Source organism: Podarcis erhardii (genome assembly GCF_964252035.2).
Source record: "Podarcis erhardii genome assembly, chromosome: 2".
Lineage (NCBI taxonomy): Eukaryota > Metazoa > Chordata > Lepidosauria > Squamata > Lacertidae > Podarcis > Podarcis erhardii.
In genome coordinates this window covers 11,381,522-11,402,066 of record NC_138498.1, presented here as the reverse complement: position 1 = coordinate 11,402,066, position 20,545 = coordinate 11,381,522, and the positions used below count along the sequence as shown (strand labels likewise).

Here is a 20,545-nt window from a genome sequence, read left to right as displayed (position 1 = left end):
TATATGTTGGAAGCCATTCAGGGTGGCTGGGACAACCCAGTCAGATGGGTGGGGTATAATAATCATAATAAGCCGTCCCTATTTTCATTGGAGAAATGTTGGAGGGTAAGCCCTGAAGAAGCCTGATTGCTTGATCACTTTTTTGACCTCCTCACACCACCCCCAGATAAATATCATGGATCACTATGCCACAGTTAGGATCTCAGGGACTCCCACAGCCTGCAGTCACCATGGCAACAATTCTCCCATCAACCACAGACGCTCCGCGTTAGCCAATATCCGGAAAGAACCGTCATCGAATCTAATTTTCAGGAAACAATGGCACTTTATCCGGTCACGTGATGATGGCTAGTCCAATCGTTGCTCAGCAACGGAGCACTCCAGCCGCTTCCTTGTTCACCATGGGAACTCTCCCATTCTTCCGGTCCTCACCTTCCTCGAAAGCAGGCTTCGGCAAGTGACCGACAGCCCTTTTGTCGAATCGCGGGCAAGAGGCGGGGTTTCAAGGTGAGCCACGCCCTCTCCTTGGAAACTCGCTGGACATGAAAAAGGTAGGGAGGCGGGACGGGCAGGTTAGCTGAGGAAAGCGAGCACAAGCCAATGAGCGGCCGAGTTGGAGGGAGGGGGCGGGCTCTGGGGAAAAGATTGGCGCGGGGCCAGCCAATGCCGTTGGCAGGCGCGGCTGATGCTCCACGTCGGCACCGGGGCGACCAAGATGGAGGCGCTGATCCTGGTAGGAGCCGAAGGGGCGAGGGGGAATTGCTGGGGGGGGGGGCGCCCGTTGCCATGGAGACGGGGCGCGGCTGGCAGGTTTCGGCTGGGGCCTCCTGAGGCTCGGGCTGGGTTCTTCGGGCGGGGCCCAGGCCCAGCTACCTGGCGGGGGCCTCCAAGAGGCTGGGGCGGCCCGTATGGCAGACAGCAGAGCTGCCCCTGCTGTCCTGTCTCCTGAAGGTGTAGGAGGGGTGTAAAGCAAACGGATTCAACTGCAGGCAAAGGAATATTTTGTCCATTTTATTGTGAAATCCTACTGGAAAGGCAGGGGTGAAACGCTCGTTCCCATTCTGTGCCCTAGTAAAAGAAAAAAGAACTTACTTCCTTTCTCTCTCTCTCTCTCTGTGTGTGTGTTTGTGTGTATGTATGTATGTATGTATATATCAATCAATCAATCAACCTTTTTATTCGACCGTCAGTCAGAAAAAATGTATATATGTATGTATGTATGTATATATCTATATCTATCTATCTATCTATCTATATATATATATATATTTGTGTATCTATATATGTACATATACATATATGTATGTATGTATGTATATATTTGTGTTTTTGTGTGTGTGTAAGAAACAAAATGAAATGTAATGATGCAAAGTTTAATTTTGTAAACCATTACAGTGGTACCTCGGGTTACATACGCTTCAGGTTACAGATTCTGCTAACCCAGAAATAGTGAAAACAAAACAAATTCCTTCCAGTAGCACCTTAAAGACCAACTAAGTCAGTTCTTGGTATGAGCTTTCGTGTGCATGCACACTTCTTCAGATACACACCAGAAATAGTGTAACCAGAAATAGTGCTTCAGGTTAAGAACTTTGCTTCAGGATAAGAACAGAAATCATGCAGCGGCAGTGGGAGGCCCCATTAGCTAAAGTGGTGCTTCAGGTTAAGAACAGTTTCAGGTTAAGAACAGACCTCCAGAACAAATTAAGTACTTAACCCGAGGTACCACTGTAGACGGGAAGGAGGGAAGTCACTAGGCTCAGTTGAGCCAAAGAGATAAAATAAGAGGCTATGATGTTACGTAATGTGATTATAATAATAATAGTAATAATAATAATAATTTATTATTTATACTCCGCCGTCTGGCTGAGTTTCCCCAGCCACTCTGGGCGGCTCCCAATCAAATGTTAAAAACAGTACAGCATTAAATATTAAAAACTTCCCTAAACAGGGCTGCCTTCAGATGTCTTTTAAAAATAGGATAGCTGCTTATTTCCTTCACATCTGAAGGGAGGGTGTTCCACAGGGCAGGTGCCACTACCGAAAAGGCCCTCTGTCTGGTTCCCTGTAACCTCACTTCTCGCAATGAGGGAACTGACAGAAGGCCCTCGGCACTGGATCTCAGTGTCCAGGCTGAACGATGGGGGTGGAGACGCTCCTTCAGGTATACAGGACCGAGGCCGTTTAAAATAAAATAAGAGGATATGATGTTATGTAATGTGATTATATGTAAAACCAATAAAAATATTTATAAATATGTGTGTGTGCATGCACACACTGGGCTGCTTTCCTATTTCTGCAGGGGTTCCTCATTGATCTGTAATGGTAGATGCATTTCCCTATAAGACAGGTTGCTGACCACTCCTGAACACGACATGCAATGTGCAGCTGAAGAGTTCTGTGTTTTCCGATGCACTTTCAGTTTCCGCAGGGCTGCTGTGAGGCCAATCAGGATTGGTTGGTGCCCTCTGTGAACCGAGTCCATTAACCCTTTTCCAAATGCCTCAGGGAGCAGAGGAAGGGCCCGTCTAATGAGTCAGACAGAGCATTGATCCATCTAACTGATGATGATGATGATAATGATAACTGAGCACTGTCAACACTGACTGGCAGCAGGTATTCAGGGTTTAAGGCGGGGGGGATGCCAGAGATTGAATCTAGGATTTCTGCAGGAATGCAGATGCTCTTCCACAGAGCTGCAGCAGGGGCTGCTTGGCAGGGAAGTCGGTTGTGGAGAAGGTGGTAGAAATTTTGAGAATCCCTGGGGGACAAGGTTGTAGATAGGCTAGTGTGCCCTCCAGCTATACAGTCTTTGTCCTATTCTGAAGAACCACATGTATGTATCCATCTGTTTGTCAATAAGCATGCTTTAAATACATGCCAAGCTGCTATCATAAATGCCCATTTTTTCTGCGGGGTCAGCAAAATAATAATAATAATACCCCGATACTTTTTGATGCTTTGGTGAATTCAGGGAAGGGTTTCTAATGTCTGCTGCAGGACCATCCTCAGATGTTTTGGAATCTACGTGATACATGGTAAAATAATATAAATAACATCACTTATAATTTGCTGCACTTCAGTGGTAATCTGGCCACCCCTAGCCTATTGTACTTACAGTGGTACCTCGGGTTACATACGCTTCAGGTTACAGACTCCGCTAACCCAGAAATAGTGCTTCAGGTTAAGAATTTTGCTTCAGGATGAGAACAGAAATTGTGCTGCGGCGGCAGCGGGAGGCCCCATTAGCTAAAGTGGTGCTTCAGGTTAAGAACAGTTTCAGGTTAAGAACGGACCTCCGGAACGAATTAAGTACTTAACCTGAGGTACCACTGTAGTTTAAACTTTCATTTTCATATTCTAGACAGGGGTGAGGAACCTCAGACCTTCCTTGAAGCAAAATGCAGTCATTTGTAAATGCAGTTTTTTCTCCAAGTCAGATTGCCTTATTTACTGACTTGCCTTAGCTCTAAATAGAGGTTGTGTGGTATAGTGAATAGAGTGCTGAATTTGGACACAGGAGACTTGGGTTCAACTCTTTGCTTAACTGTGAATCCACTATGTGTCTTGATGATTGTTTTATTAGATTTACGTTTTGCCTTTTCAATGAATAGCTGCAGACAGTGAACAAAACAAAATGATAAGAAGCAAGAGTACTGAAACAATGCAAAATAAGAAGAAAGAAAAATACCTTTATTGTATCGGGCCATAACAATGTGACAAGTAAACAGAGGTCAAATGTCTCTGTTACTGCTACTGGCAGTTGTTGAGTTTCCTTAGCAGGGACCTTGGGTGAGCCACTCACAGCCTAACCTACCTTGCTGGGAGGAAAAAATGGGGGAAACTCCATTGTAATTGTTCTAGGGGTTGCTCATGCGTAAGCATGTGCCTATCTCCCCGGCTGAGTGCAAACACCTGGCTGGGTTGCCAAAGTGAACCTTTTCTGTCCGGACAGCCACTCATCCGTGGCTGACTCAATCGCTGGCAGAATCCGTGAGTGGGCGTTTCTTAAACTTCTTCCAGCAAAGAAGTTCTTTGACGCCTAGTCTCCGCCTACCCTCTCTGCGCAGGGAGGGCGTGGGCAACGGAAGACCCCTACTCTCCCTGCTGGTCCCAGGCAAGGAGTCATGAGACCGCGTCGCCACTTCCCCCCAGCTGCCCCCCTTCTCCACTGGTGCTACGCTGATTCTCTTCCCCAGAAGATGGGCTGCTCCTCCTGATCCCTGGACACTCTCTGGAATCCCTCTGGCTTTTGCTCTCCCCCTCCAGTACTGATGGCAGTTCCCTGACATCCATGTATTGTGAATTAAGCTCCTTGGAGGAAAGGCAATGCACCTAGTGCAGTCTTCCCCAACTGTACCCTCCCAGAGGTTCGTGAACTCCAATTACCAAAATCCCTAGTCAGTGTGGCCAATGGTCAGGGGGTGATGGGAGTTGTAGTCCTGAATGTTGGATGACTGAGCTGAACTAATGCAACAAACAGAAACGAAGCACAAATAAACAACATTTGCCCCCATGAGAATTTGTTTCCTACTGCTGTTTAGCTGAGGGCCGCCATTCAAATTTAACATTTTTATTAATTTTTATTTCTGCTCACCCTTGCGTGCCACAATCCTTAAAGGTAAAGGGACCCCGGACCGTTAGGTCCAGTTGCGGACGACTCTGGGGTTGCGGCACTCATCTCGCTTTACTGGCCGAGGGAGCCGGTGTACAGCTTCCGGGTCATGTGGCCAGCATGACTAAGCCGCTTCTGGCAAACCAGAGCAGCACACGGAAATGCCGTTTACCTTCCCGCTGGAGCGGTACCTATTTATCTACTTGCACTTTGACGTGCTTTTGAACTGCTAGGTTGGCAGGAGCAGGGACCGAGCAAGGGGAGCTCACGCCGTCATGGGGATTCGAACCGCCGACCTTCTGATTGGCAAGCCCTAGGGCTCTGTGGTTTAACCCACAGCGCCACCCGTGTCCCTTTGCCACAATCCTTAAGACCCCCTAATTTGGTTCATCCTCACAAAAATATGCGAAGAGGATCGAGGATTGTTATAGCTGATTCCAGTTTAACAGGGCTGAGGAATCTGCAGCTTTCTGGGCGATGTTGGACTACAGTTCCCATCACCCTCAACTGTTGGCCACATTGCCTGATGGAAACTGGAGTCCAGCAACATCTGTTAGGCCACATGATTGGCCATGATTGAAGCAGTAACTTCCCCAAGTTACCCAGGAAATCCACAGCATCACAAATCCCCTGCTTTTCTAGACTCCAGAAAACACATTATGCTGAGACATTGTCCTAGAGGTGAGAGAGCTAGTTGTATCTATACTGAAGTTTAGATTGGACCTGCAAAAAGCCTTGTCCTAGTTCTCACTGAGGTAGTTAGTGAGTGGAGTATTCCACTTCAGACTGCACACAAAAGCTTCCTTATGAAAAAAGGGTCCTTGCCGATAGGAAATTAGTATGGTGAAAAACCAGAACTAGCGTTGTTCAGGTGCCACATAGTACTTGTTCTGCAATGGTGAGAAATTGACCAATATAGGCAGCACCTACACTTTGGAACTCCCTGCCTATTGACCTCCCCTGCACTCTTTTCAGCACCTAGAACATTTTTCTTTAGGTGAGCCTATCCAGATATGTAGCTGTTGACATGCTTTAAACTTTTGCTGCTATAAAATGTTTTTAATTGTTTTTACTGATCATTTTAATGTGTTTTTAATGTAAATTGCTTCGAGGTTTTATTACAATCAAGTAATATATACATTCTGTTAAATAAAAAAAAATCAAAATAAATAATTATAATAATAGATGTTGGGGGAAAGGCTTTGCTGTACAACTATTTACGTGGTCATCTCGGCTTTATTATGAGAAAGGAATTTTTGTGTGGCTGTAGGAATATTGAGTCAGGTGGGGTCTGCACCTTTGGCCTGAAACTGTACAGCACAGACACAGGTTGGACACTTTAGTGAAAATAGGCCAGAATCTGAAGAATTTGGCCCATTTTAAAAGGACTGCCCATACAGTTTTGTGTTGCACATGAGGAAACCTGACTAACTTTACATGGGCTTTTTTTTTTAAAGTGCAGTAGAGGGGGCTTAAATAGCAGGCTCATACAGTGTCTCTGTGTTGCTAGTTGGGGCTATTGTGAATCTATGTCATGGGTCGGCAAACTACGGCCTGGGGGCCAGATCTGGCCCAATTGCCTTCTAGATCCAGCCCACGGATAGTCCAGGGATCGGTGTGGGGATTCTGATCATTCGGGTTGCGCCATTTCTACCCCCCCCACACACACACTGTGGTGGCGCTGCCTCTTCCCTCCCTCCCCCTGGCTTCTCCCCACCCTGCCTAGAGGAGGAACAGGGCTGGGCTTTGTTGGCTGAGCGCCATTTTAAGCAGCCCCTCTCTGGAGCCATCGCTTTCACGCCACTCATTGTCCCCCCCGCCCAAGGTCTGACGGACAGTGGACCGGCCCCCTGCGGAAAAAGTTTGCTGACCCCTGATCTATGTGGTGAGAACCATCCACTTATAGGAAGCGCTGCATTTTGTAGCATGTGCTATGCACACTTAATTTGAAGAAAGCCTTTTGAACTCAGTGGGGCTGACTTCGGACTCAGCTGCAAGGCACAGTACATCAAATTGCCTTTTGAACACTGGCTTAACCAGGTAGCTAAAATAGTTTTCTTACCTCCCCAGCCCACTCCTCCCTTCAAATAAAAACTATACAGAAGATTGGAGTCAATTGGGAGAAAACTCCTCATCCCTGATTTTGGTGATTGATTAGATCCTGAATGTGAAACAAACTCCATCCTCAGTCTTTTTTTGGGCGGGGGGTGGAGAAGTCATTTGTTTGCGATGCTCTTGGAGGAGTGGGAGATATGCTGACTCTGGGTTGAGGAAGCTGTGGTCCTGCAGTTCCCATCAGCGTTGTCAGGGGTGATGGGAGTTGGTTGTTCCACAGCATCTGGAGGGGAAAAGGCAAAACCTTTTCTGACGCTAATGAACTGCAACTGGGATATCCAGTTTTTAAAAAAACTGCCAGTGCCATCACCTGCTGAGGAGAGGATTTGGGATTTGAATTTATTTTTAAGTTCAGCAGCACAACTGCATTGGCAAAGACACCGGATGCCATTTTGCTGTGCAGCACGTGACTATTGCTAGGTTTGGTGTGGTGTGATTTGGGGTAGCAGGACCCTTGCAATATGCTTTCTCTCTTTGGAGGAAATGCCTTGGCTTGGCTTGGCTTGCGAGCTGTGCATTGCCTCGATGGGAATAGCCCTTCTTCCTCCGCGTGGCTCTCCCAATTGCCTCTTGCAGATAAAACCCAGCACGGACATATTTCTTGCCGTCTCCTCTCCCTCGCCAAATGCTCCCCTTCCGCGAGGTCCTGGCAGCTGTAAAATCTTTATGGCAATGCTGCTGCTATCGTGCTGACCATCTGGGCCGTTGCACACCTAGTTTAATTGATTGAAGTTTAATTTATTGAAACTTCAGAATTAAATGATCAGAATAAACTGTGCAGTAACTCTTAACGTCTTGTTTTAATGGTTGATTGCTTGAGGCAGCCCTTGGCTTGAACTGGAAGCCTCCAGAGAGGAATTTATGCCGCTTCTGGCCTTCCAGTCAGCGCTCATTATAGATTTAAAATGTGTGTTTATTAGCTGCCTCTCCAGTAGAAGCTTGTCTCTCTGGCAAAGAGATGTATAAATTCTCCTCTGATGCTTGTATGGTAAGCATCTATTCTTACTCTCTTCGGAAGCAAGGCAGGAAGGAGATGTGTGGCTTTTGCCCATCTCATCTGTGGCTTCATTCAGTCTAGGTCAGGGATGGGGGTATTCCTCTGACAGTATTTGTATAGCAAATTGTCTACTTAGCTTTGGGGCATTGACATGTTGCACTTACAATTTTCACAGGCCTTCATGGGGGGGGGAGTTTAGGACCCCCCCCTATTCTTACTGCAAAGCAAGGATTTGTGCTGTAAAACAGGCATTGCCCAGGGGACTGGTGAAATATGATAGGAGAGAAGGAAATTTCCCTCTGCACATCTGCCTGCCTGCAAAGTTTGCCAGGCAAATTTATGTATGTGTGTGTGCGAATAAGGACAAAGGCAACAGAAGGAGATTCTAAATTTGTCTACATTATTGCTCATCCACATGATAATGGATGAGCCACTCTGTGTGTGTATGCATGTCAGAGAGAGAGAGGAAGACCTGGTCTGTTTTCTTCTCTTCTGTTGTATGGTGTGAGGCATGCAATTTTTGTTGGAACAGTGAGACCCCCTTTGTAAAATGGAGACCTTGAGAGCAGTGGTTTTCATGCTGTCTAGCTTCACAGATCCCTCTTCAAATGGACTCACCTGCTGGGTATAATGTTTCAGTATTGGTCACCAAAGAGCTCTTGCTTCTTGCAAATGATTCTGGGAAGAGTTTTAAGGTGGGCACTCAATTCCGTGCAGAGTGCTGGCCAGTCCTGTTGGGCTTCACCATTGCATGAACTGAGAGTGCACCCTAGAGCAGGTCTGAAAGTTAGGAGATAATTTAGGTAGTGGTGGGTGAGCTGTCATTCAGGAATGCTTGGTTGCCATTACTGATCTCTTAGGAATCCCTGGATCCTTCAGACCGTTGTATGAAAAGCTCTGCATTAGACCCAGGCTGTTCTCCAGTAGAATGATGGCTGGCTGCTCTTATGATGGGTCCTGTCTAGATGATTCAGAGATAAGAGAACCTTCTGTTCCTATGGCTGTCTCAAAATTTGAGAAAAGTCATGCGTAGTGCTGTCTCAGTCTGACCCAGTGGGTCAGTTGTTGGGAATAGGGTGGCCAGACGTAGAGTTTCTGTGGAGTGGTGGATCCGCCTGCCAGAGTCTACTCCATAGATGAGCCTGCAGCTCCTGTTGCAGCACTTGAGGTGAAGTTCTGTTATACACTCCGACTGTGGCTATGTGGAAGTCAGTGCATCACAGAACTTTGTCTCGAGAGCTTTCAAGCGTCCAGCACGGAGGAGCTGCATCTCTTTCTGGTCCCTTCTCTTGCCCCAAGCATGCCCTCCTTGTAAGCACTAAGCCGCAGAATCTCATTCAGCCGCAGACATGGCAGGGAGGTGGCCTCCATTTTCTCCTTTTACATACAACACATTCTTAATCTCTCCTTTACCTTGGGATAGGGATGTGACATTTGCTTTGCATTTTGGGCTATCTAGGTCCTAGACTATGGTCCTAGTCCTGACAAGCTGATACCTGATCTGGAGCTCATTGTGAGCTGCTGTTTGGTGTAGTGTGGTTGCCTTCAATATTGTCAGACATGGGAACCACTGAGTGTGTTACAAGCTCTGCAATGTTAAAAATTCAGGTATATAAGCTACGTGCCAAATGGCACCTTCAGTCTAGGTTTTGGACGCCACAATGGAATGTCTGTTCACCAAGGGGTTGGACTTGATCCTTGGGATCTCTTCCAACACTACAATTCTATGATCTCAATTAAATTGCTTGACTGTAGCTTGCTCTTGCAACAATTCACTTGTTTCAGTATGCAAGAAGGAAGCACACACACAGTGGAAATGAAAATGGTCTTAACTATGGAGCAAAGCAGAGGTTTTTAAACTGCACCTGCCAGCTTGGCACACAGAAATCTCCACGTAGTTGCAATTGGACCTGCACCAGTAGCAAAACAAGCCTGGCGCCTGCCTAATTTCAAACACTGCTGCCAGCCTGGAATAATTGGTATGGAGGAGCATAGTATATGCACAGCCCTCCTTCTTGTAACAGCTCTTAAGGCCACCCATCAGAAGCTGTAGTCCTACCCCTGGGTAGGTCAGCAGTCAGGCTGCGGTCGGAGGAAGCAGCACATGGTGTTGTTTGAATGGACCTGAGACATTGTGCTTTCCTTTGCAGGAGCCATCTCTCTACACTGTGAAAGCCATCCTGATCTTGGACAACGATGGAGACCGTCTGTTTGCCAAGGTAAGTTTTCAGGGGGATCTGGAAGGAGCGGGAAGGTACAAGGCTCCAAGGGGCCTGAGCAAAGCAGCCTGGCAGAGTTGTCATTGAGAGCTGGGGAGCTCTTATGGACTGTTAACTGAGCCCCTGCTTTCTGAACAAGAAGGACATTAGTCCAGTCACCCGTGCTCATTGAGGCAGCATGTGATCTATCTTAACTCTTGCTAGTAGATGCCTATCCAGTGTGTTCTGATACCTGGCACTCCTTTACGCGGGAGTGTGGAGGACCTGTGACCCTCCAGAGGTCCAGCATCCATCTCGTCTTGTCCATTGGCCCTGCTGGCTGATGGGAGTAGTCCAACAGCATCTGGAGGCTCCATTTATTTGGGCAAAATCTTCCTTGCAGGAAGGCAGCCCTGTTTAGGGAAGCTTTTAATGTTTAACATACTATTGTATTTTAATATTTTGTTGGAAACCGCCCAGGGCTGCCTTCAGATGTCTTCTAAAAGTCAGATAGTTGTTTATCTCTTTGACATCTGGTGGGAGGGAGTTCCACAGGGCGGGCACCACAACCGAGAAGGCCCTCTGCCTGGTTCCCTGTAACTTGGCTTCTCGCAGCGAGGGAACCACCAGAAGGCCCTCAGCGCTGAACCTCAGTGTCTGGGCAGAACGATGGGGGTGGAGACGCTCCTTCAGGTGACATAATTCATTTTTTTGGGGGGGGGGAGGCTGTGGGACCTGGGTTAAAATCCCCGCTGAGCCACACACTCACCAGGGGACTCTGCTTCTGCCTCTGCCGCTGTATAAAATAGGAAAGTGCCCTGCATTTTAGCCTTTTCTGTGAGAGCTGTTATGATGGGAAACAAACACTATTACCTGTGTTGTGTGTGTGTGGCAGACTAGCAGCCTTGTGCTCAGTGCTGCTCAGGAATTCTAAGAAGCGCCCAAAACCAAGTGCAATTTTGAAAGGTTCATTCTGCTATTTTTATTCAAAACAGTGTCCAGTTTGTATCCAAACATAGACAAAAACCTGCTCCTTGATCTCAGGAACCATCACACAAAATTTGGTTACTATATGTATATTTTATATAGCTCAGAGAGAGCCTCTGGTTTGTCACTTACGTAGTCCCATTGGATTGCCTCATGATAGCATTTTCCTGTGCTTTAAGAGCTTAAGTTAAGTGGAAGGATAAAGAATTAGATTTTTGAATGCTTTCGCAAAATTTAGGTGGTAAGAGCGAAATATCATATTGGTGAAAAAGAATTGTATAGTACTATCTGGTCATTATTTTATTCCCTCTAAAGGGAGATAAAATTTATATAAATATTGCCTTTTTGTTGCTTATTGCTCTTCTTTCATAGTTTTGTCACTAAAAAGATTTCCCAAATTTTCCTTAGCCGTTCTTGTATTGTAGGAGATCTCTTAGGAGTTGTTCAAAGGCACAGACAACTTTACAAAATATAAAGCTTAATAAATAAATGTTTGAGTGTCATGTTTGTGCAGCTCGCATGAGCAGCAGTTGACCCTGACAAGTGGTTTGGGTCGCCTGCCTCTCATGTAACAAGCATACTTTCTTTTCCCCTGCAGTACTATGATGACACCTACCCCACTGTCAAGGAGCAGAAGGCCTTTGAGAAGAATATTTTCAACAAAACTCACCGGACAGATAGTAGGTTCTGCTGGGGAGCATGATGGGAGAAGGCACCTGGGACTGCAATACAGTGGTACCTCGGGTTACAGACGCTTCAGGTTACAGACTCCGCTAACCCAGAAATAGTACCTCGGGTTAAGAACTTTGCTTCAGGATGAGAACAGAAATCTAAAGTGGTGCTTCAGGTTAAGAACAGTTTCAAGTTAAGAACAGACCTCCAGAATGAATTAAGTACTTAACCCAAGGTACCACTGTATATACATGCATATTTAAAACAGGGCTCCCCCTGGAATCCTTCACCCAGAAGAGTCAGACACATCTACATGGCTTTCTTTGTTTGTCTATCTGGTTTTTAAAATACTCCCCACTCCACCCAGAGGTTGGAGTGGGTGAATATTGATGCGAGTCCTCCTCCAGGGGTAGTCCAGCAGTTCTCCTCTCTTGCAACGACAGCAGCAGCAAATCCAGAGCAGGGAGGTGGCAAAAGTTTTACCTGCTCCGCAGCTGTTTGGCTGCTCCATGGGTGTATAACCATGATTACAGTGGCTTTGCTTTGATTGGAGAGCAGTATCTACACTAGTATGTGATGAGAAATCAAAATGACAGTACAAGAAAGATGGATAAAGAAGCAGATCTTTGACATACCCCAATGTATTTTGAATATAAATGTTCTTCATCAGGGGAAAACTGACTCTATTCTAAATTAAGAAACGACATTCCAGTCGAATTCAGTCTCCTCCAGCCTCTTCCAGAGTGCATGGAGGCCATAAGCAGCAGCGATAACACTTGAAAGAAGACATTTCATTCAGTTTTCCTTCTCATAAAGAAGCTGTTCTATTTGTGCTTGTGCAGCTGAGCTAGCGCAATTCAGTCAGCGGATTCTGCACTTGGATGTTTGGCAGAGTGCACCTCATTTGTGTAAATGTGTGCTGCATGTGGCCATGATTGCTGGCGGTGTCTGCACTATGCAGCGAGTGCTGCCAGTTCAAGACTGTAGTCCAATTTAAACAGCAACCCCCCTCTCCTGAATCAGGTAGATCTTCCTATAGCGGCGCAAACTCGCCCAAAGATTTTGTGATGACTCTGGATGTTGCTTTCTTGCTTAGCAGCTATTGAGAAAAACACGAAGAGTGCTGCTTTTCTTGTAATCTTCATGTTCTCTTCTAGCTCTTCACTTTATTATTTTTGTTATTTTATTCCTTTTCTCTCTCTCTCCGCCTAGGTGAGATTGCTCTCCTAGAGGGACTGACAGTTGTTTACAAGAGCAGCATTGACCTGTATTTCTACGTCATCGGCAGCTCCTATGAAAATGAGGTGTGCATATACTTAAGTGGCAAAGAGGCTTTTCTGCAGAAATGATTCATGGATGGGTTTGACTATCCTGGCTTCCCTGCTGAAGATTATGTCGGTCATGATCTTTGGGCTGTTTGAGATCCTTGGCTTCTTCCTCTAGTACAAAGCATGCTTGCAACGCTGATTGCTACTGCGGTGTTGAGGCGAGGGAGATTTGTTGAACTCCTCTACCCTCCCTGAAAATAGTTGACAGTCTCACAGGAGTCTTTGAAGGCAGAGGTGGGGAACGTGTGGTTCTTCAGTTGTTGTGTGACTCTACCTAACATCAGCCCTGCTTTAAGAGGGATGCCTTCAACAGAGCAAGAAGAGCCTGGATTTCTATGTCCTTGGGGTGGGTGGTGGTGCTGGCAATCAATGCCATGCTATTGCCCTGTAGGAATTACCCCCAGCTTTGCCTTGAGCCACTTGTGTATGCGATTGCATGGATTGTGTGCATGTGTGTGTGGTTCCTTTGCTCTGAAACTTTTGTCTTCTCCTTTGTAGCTAATGCTAATGGCTGTGCTGAACTGTCTCTTCGACTCACTCAGTCAGATGCTGCGGTAAGAATCTGCTTTCTGTTGTTGTTTTTTTTAAAGTATTATTTATTCAAAATTTCAAAAATACATAAGTATATAAAAAAGGATGAAAAAAGAAAAAAAACAGGAAAATACAACAACAAACGATAAAAAAGAATAAAAAAACATAAATAAAAAAGAAAAATACAAATCCAAGTTACATCCTTTCATTTACTTGTTTCTTGGACCTCCTCACACCTCCCTTTTTGTATTCTAACTTAATTCATTATTTCAGCAAATTCTTCCCATATTTCTCAATTTTTATTTAAATAATTTATCTTAACAATATTATGTTATTCAATTTACCGTTAATTTCTTTAACCTTATCTTACCTTAAAAACCATAAAATTTCAAAATTTAAACCATATTTATATATAACTCCTTCAAACCTTTCTACTAAAGCCAATTAGTTCCTTTCCAGCATATTCCCTGATATTTCATTAGTATTACACTAATTCCAAAAGTAGAAAGAAATTCTCTTTTTTATAAACTCCCCCCCCCCTCTAATTTTATCCAACGTCCCTTCTTCCTGGTCTCAGGTTATGTCAGTCCTTTCTAACCATTACATCCAGTCCATCAATCTGGTGTTCTAATGTCGGAGGCTCTTAGATCTCTTCTATGCCCCCTCTGCAGATTTTCTTGTTCCTGTTTATACTTGCACCCTTTCCTGTCCCTTGTTGGTTTCTTTCGTAATTTCTTCCCTTTCTCCTTGAGGAGTGGGTCTCCGGGGAATTCCAACCGGTAATAATCTCCATTTTCTTTCATCAAGCTAGCCCATTCCCCACAGTCCCACTCCCCTAGGTTAATTTTGTAATCCAAAAAATAGTTATTCCAAAAATAGTTGTCAACTTGTTTCACAGTCCCACCAGAGCTAAGAGCTTCCTTGACTCCAGACACTTCCAGACACACTCCAAGTTCAATCTTCCAATACTGCGGCTTTTGGTCATGCAGGACTTTAGATCTCTCCATTTGTATCATTTGAGGTGCAATCGCAACCTCTTCCATCTTCATCTGCCCTTGGACTTGCCCTGTCAAGCCAGTTTCCTGAGTTAAGAATCTGCTTTCTGGTAGTGGCTGAGTTAGTTGCACAGGGTGAAATGTGGGAATTCTTTTTGTGCCTCAAATGCATTCATTTTGGGGTTGGGTACACCACTGAGAACAAAAGCACTTCCTAATTTTTTTATGTGTTGGAAGTGAAAAAAAAAAGTACTTCATTGTTTGGATTCCACCCCCAACCTCCGGATGTTTTAAGTCACAATAAAATCAATTGAAAGTCTATTTTCAGCCTCCTGTCTCCAAAATGGATTAAGTGACCCCTAGCACTATACCGTACATGTTTACCCAGAAATAAAGGCTGGCACCAGCATTTACAGACCAATACATTTTCCCTGGGCAATTTAATTTGGGCAACACATTTAGCTGCTGCCTCATACTATCATCTCATCATGTTTTATGATGTAAATAGTTATTTATAATTGGACTCAGAATAATGAAGACTTGTCTTCAGCAGATTAAAAAGGCCCATTGAAGTTCGGTGGGATTTACTCCCACATATAAGTGAGTTTAGGATTGCAACCTCAGTTATGGGTTATTCAGGAAGGTGTGTAAGCCAGGATAAGAGCATATAAAAGGGTCCAGCTGGCAGCCACATGTGAGTAGAGAGGGAAGGTTTCCTTGGCAGAGGCAGATGTGCAGGATATGGGTCCTGTCGTGCCTTTTTCCTTTTTCAGCAATAATAAAGATGATGTGCTAGGCATGTCTGTTGTGTCACAGTAAAAGCACAGAATCAAGCCTCTAAAAATTGTGGCTTTTGTTCTTTAGAAGGGAAGTATTGGGGTGGTTAGAAGCTGCTAGAGGCGAACTAAAGCCTTACATACACATCACATCTTCTGGCTTCCTAACCCACATCTAAGCAGAAGTGGAATATATTCATGGCAATGAATAGATGATTGCACTGCTTGCCTTAACTATAGTATATATTTATTTGTTGAAGATAATTAATTGCCGACATCTCGTAAGTGGTGTACATAAAAATTACTAAAAGCATACAATGGATAAAATCAATTACAAGTAGTCTTAAAAACAGAAAAATTCCTTAAAATGTCTACTGAAAAGGAAAGGTCTTGGTCAGGCACCTGAAGCTCAAGAGGGGAGAGGGCCTTTCTAATCTGAGTTGGGAGGGAGCTCCAACCCCCCTGCTTCTGTAGGGACATACTTGTCCATATTTATTTAGGTTCTGGAATACGGCTTTTATTACTGTAGAATTGCAATTTCTTTGTGTGGGTGGTGGTGCATAATACATGTATATGCTCATGCCCCATTTAAAGGAAGGCCTTTGGGTAGTATGGTTTTGTGTGTCCCATGGTTCAGGGTACAGGCCCTGGTATCCAGGGCAGAATTAAAGAATCCTGAGATTATCATCAAGTTGCTAGTCATTAGAGCCCTGCTGGATCAGTCCAAAATCCCATCTAATTCAGCATCTTGTTCTCACAGCCAGATGTGCAACCAGATGCCTGGGGGAACTCTCAAGCAACACATGAGTGTAACAGCAGTCTCCCCACTTGTGGTTCATTATCCTCCAGGAATTTGCCCAAATCCCTTTTAAAGCCTCATTGCATCTCACCCAGCCCCTTCATCGTCCTTGCGATTGCACAGCAAAGCTTTTAAATGTGGGGCACGTCTGAGTAAGGTGCCTAAGGCTCTGACAGTGAGCTTAAGGCTCTGACAGTGAGCTAGGTTGTGAGATGCCCCGGGTGGTAAGATGAGACCTAGACCCTCAGCTTCTCAACTGAGCAGAATCTGGTTTGTCCTTCTGTAGGAAGAATGTGGAGAAGCGAGCACTTATGGAAAACATGGAGGGCCTTTTCCTGGCAGTGGATGAAATTGTGGATGGCGGGTAAGTCCAGCAACTACGCTAAACTTCTTGATTTCTCGCAGCTCTTTTCAGGCTCTGATACATGTGTGTGCATGCGTTGACAGAATGTGCATTCTTAATGGTGGCCGTTGCATTTGCATGACTCTTCTATTGCTCCTGCCCTGCCCTTGGAGCGTAGCCCAGCTGAGTGAGTGACTGCTTCTTCATCTCTTACAGGGTGATTCTTGAGAGTGACCCCCAGCAGGTACTACATAGAGTTGCTGTGCGGGTAAGTGAAACCCATCTCTCCTCTTCTTCCTTGAATGCCTCTTCAGTAGGCATGACCTCTCTGTTGACCTCTGTCCCCGCTGAAGGGCACAGAACCCATTTTACGACAGAAGAAATCAACCAATTGCAGAGTTGGGGAGAGGGGTGTGGGTTTGTTTGTTTTTTGTATATGTTGTTTACTTTTTCCCCCCTTAACATATTTGAAATCTAATAAAATATTTTTTTAAGGCCAAATTGCATACCGTATTTTTCGCACCATAAGACGCACTTTTTCCTCCTAAAAAGTAGGGGGGGGGGAGTGTGTGCGTCTTATGGAGCAAATACAGGCAGGAGGCTCTACTCAGCGCTCCCTTTAAAGAGTGGCGCTGAGCCTGTGTGCGGCTCTTGGTGGCTTTTCCCTGAGGTGGGAGAAAGGACAGACGGGCTGCCCTCCATCCCTTCCCTACCTCCCGGAAAAGCCAGCAAGAGCCACACACAGGCTCGGCGCGGCTCTTTAAAGGGAGTGCTGAGCGGCTCTTGCTCTGCTAGCTTCTCAGCGAAGCAGGAGGAGGGACGGACGGGAGCAAGCAAAGCGAGAGCCGTTTTCATGGCTTCTGTCCCGCTTTGGGCAGCTCTCACTTTGCTTGCCCATCCCTCCTCCTGCCTCACTGTAAAGCAAGCGAGTGTCTCCTCCTCTTTTACAGCGAGGCGGGAGGAGGGATGGGCAAGCAAAGTGAGAGCTACCCAAAGTGGGAGAGAAGCCATGTAAGCGGCTCTCACTTTACTTTCTTTAAAGCAAGAACAGCGAGAGCTGCTTGCATGCTCTGTGCAGATTTTTTTCTCTCTTGCTTTCCCCCTCTAAAAACTAGATGCATCTTATGGTCAGGTGTGTCCTATGGAGAGAAAAATACAGTAGGTTGTTGGGGGAAAGGAAGAGGAGGCTGCTGCTGGTAATCTGGTTAGTGGTTAGACTAAATGCCATTGGGCGGTAGTTTTCTGAGCAATGCATAACTTCTGGGTAGGAGCTGGGAACTCAAGAGCAGATATATAGTAGAGAGGAGTGGCATCTCCTTTTAGGAGTCAGTGGATCTAGAAGAGCCTTGCTGTATTAGGCTGAAAGTCTATATACAGCATCCTGCAGTCAGGCCTGCTTTCAATTGCTTTATTATTTCTGCACACCATTGAATTTGTGGTTTCCCCTCTTTGTATTTCAGGGAGAGGATGTCCCTCTTACAGAGCAGACAGTGTCACAGGTATGTCTTCTGCCTAGATCTTGCTGGGTACCTTTCATTAAATGCTGCTGGTACCACTTTTTCTACATGTCTCCTCCCCCTCCCCTTTTCCCTGAAGCTTCTGGGATATTGCACCAACTTTGTTTAACTTGATGTGCCAGCCAAAAACATTTCTGTTTACCCATGCATTTGGATCTTAATTTGATCATAATGTGGTATGATTCTGGCCTATTTTGGTGTTCATCTTTTTATCCTTGTTGCCAGATGAACACTAATAATCACCTTGAGGTTTTTACAATCAAACGGTATATAAATTTTATGAAGTAAAATAAATAATAATTGAGGAGGCATGCTAGGAGTAGACGTCTGCCCATCGCATCCCACAAATATGTTTTTGGCGTCTGATGCAGAATTTAATATGCTGATATTCTTGCCTGCCAAAAAAAGAAAGAACAGCAACCCAATCTTCTTAGTCCTTATGGCTATAGAAATAAGTATGGAGACCTGTTGATTAAATCTCACAAGCCAAAGGGAGCCTAAGCAGAATCTTGGCTGGTGAAAGGGCTGAGCTTAAGTGCAGTGCATAGGAAATGGCCCTAGTGCTTTTAGATATCAGGCATTGCATTTTGGAAAAAGCAAGTTGCTCAGCCCCTTTCCAGAAGTGTCACAGGGGAATATGCATTTTTAGCGATGTACAGCTGTGGCTGGTGGTGGCAATGTTTGTATGCGTGCATGCAGTACGAATCCTTTTCCAGATAGTATTTGAGGCGTTTGCCACCAAGGTGTTTCCTGTTAACCACAAAAGGGTTGGGTTCGTGGAGAGTGTGTTTCAACCGAATCCTGCAGGCTGAAAAAAATCTGAATCCTTCAACTTTCGTCTGCAGGTGCTGCAGTCAGCAAAGGAACAGATCAAGTGGTCACTACTGCGATGAGGAGCCACGTGGGATCTCCCCCATTAACCTACTGTGTCCCCAGCTGTCCCCTCTTCCTGTCTGTTTCGCACTGACCAAAATGCAACATGACCACAGTTTTTGATGTATCCGGTTTCTGGCTCTTACTGAGTCACGTCACTTTTTCAATGGCGGTGGGGGATAGTGAGTGGGAAACCAGGGTGCAGGGACATCTTTGGAAGAAAAAAGTCTCTTTTTCCTGGCATCCTCCCTCCACCTTAGACACCCCTTGTTGGCCGGAGATGCACGTACGTCATCCTGTTCTAAGAGCTTTCTGCTCCTCTTCAGATTCTTTTGTTTTGTCACTAGGTCAGATCATGGTTGGTGGCTTCTTCGAAAGAGTTGTCTTAATAATAGTCCCTTTAATGGATATGGTGAACGGGAATTCTCCTTCCTGACACCCATCTGTCTAAACCCATGTTATGGGTGGTATTTCCTACCAAAGTACACAGCCTACAACTCCCATCACCCCTAGCAACAAGGCCAGAGCTCAGGGATGATGGGAGTTGTAGTCCAACAACAGCTGGGGACCCACAGGTTGAGAACCACTAGTTAGTGCCGGTGCATTTTTATTGTCTTATTTTGCATGGCTGATTGCAGCCATACAGGATGTGGGTGGCGCTATGCTGTAAACCACTGAGCCTTGGGCTTGCTGATCGGAAGGTTGGCGGTTCAAATCCCGCGATGGGGTGAGCTCCCATTGTTTGGTCCCAGCTCCTGCCAACCTAGCAGTTCGAAAGCACGTCAAAGTGCAAGTAGATAAATAGGTACCGCTCCAGCGGGAAGGTAAACGGCGTTTCTGTGCGCTGCTCTGGTTAGCCAGAAGCGGCTTAGTCATGCTGGCCACATGACCCAGATGCTGTACACCAGCTCCCTCGGCCAATAAAGCGAGATGGAAAAAACTGTCTGTGGACAAACGTCGGCTCCTTCTGCCAGTAAAGCGAGATGAGCGCCACAACCCCAGAGTCGTTCGCGACTGGACTTAAATGTCAGGGGTCTTTTACCTTTACCTTTAATTGCAGCCATTATCTCTGTCTCCTTTTACTGCACTGTTTTCTGCAACTTGAGCAGGAGTGTTCAGGACCCAAAACAGTTGCTACTGCCCCTGCTTTTAAGGATTTATTAACTATTTCCCAAGCATAGTACCAACTGATCAGCTGCTGAAATAACCGAAGACCGAAGTATTGCGCCAAAGCAATACTTCTCTTTGGGTGGGAGTTAGCCTTGGTAATGACATCTTAGGCAGGGCTTGGTGTTGGTTGTGATTGAGGTGTCTTTTTTAGTCTAAGGTCACATCCCCTCCTGCATAATTGGCTGGGGGGGGGGGTGCACACCAGTGGTGGGAAGGCCAGAGGCAACAGGGGTCAGGAAAATGGGTTCCACCCATACAAAAGTTAGAGATTTACACACAGACACCATCTAGCAAGCAAGAGGCATTGAGGAGAGTAGGCGGATGAAGAACCCCAAGGGCTATGCAGAGATACCTGGATAGACAACCACATTTCACTTCTTGGGCAGAAGTTCCCTACCCGTTTCTAGAGGAAAGTACATAATTGTGTGCAGAATTAAGATTCTTGGTGGTGGTGGGTCACCCACAACAGCTGTATATCCCATGGAGCTGGGAGCTATGTATGAAATACCTGCAGAAATCAGAGAAGAGGTGGAATGACAGTTCCAGGGCTTGGGGCATTCAGGTTCTATGCCTTTTGCGCAAGTATCAAAACCAGAAATCAGCTTCCTCACCTACTTACCTGGGAGTAA

At 45.6% G+C, this 20,545-nt stretch overlaps 1 protein-coding gene across 2 annotated transcripts; it reads left to right on the top strand.

The window, feature by feature from the left end:
* Nucleotides 1-429: 429 nt before the first annotated feature.
* On the top strand, nucleotides 430-18,873 carry COPZ1 (COPI coat complex subunit zeta 1). 2 transcript variants are annotated; one of them, XM_081849088.1, is made up of 9 exons: nucleotides 430-551; nucleotides 9,878-9,946; nucleotides 11,511-11,592; nucleotides 12,797-12,888; nucleotides 13,411-13,466; nucleotides 16,300-16,377; nucleotides 16,573-16,624; nucleotides 17,817-17,855; nucleotides 18,719-18,873. In XM_081849088.1, the coding sequence occupies exons 1-9, from the start codon at nucleotides 543-545 to the stop codon at nucleotides 18,764-18,766; spliced, it is 525 nt and encodes a 174-aa protein (XP_081705214.1). In that variant the 5' UTR covers nucleotides 430-542; the 3' UTR covers nucleotides 18,767-18,873. The 2 variants fall into 2 exon arrangements, with proteins under 2 accessions (XP_081705214.1, XP_081705213.1); XM_081849087.1 differs by lacking the exon at nucleotides 430-551 and adding an exon at nucleotides 595-733.
* Nucleotides 18,874-20,545: the final 1,672 nt, after the last annotated feature.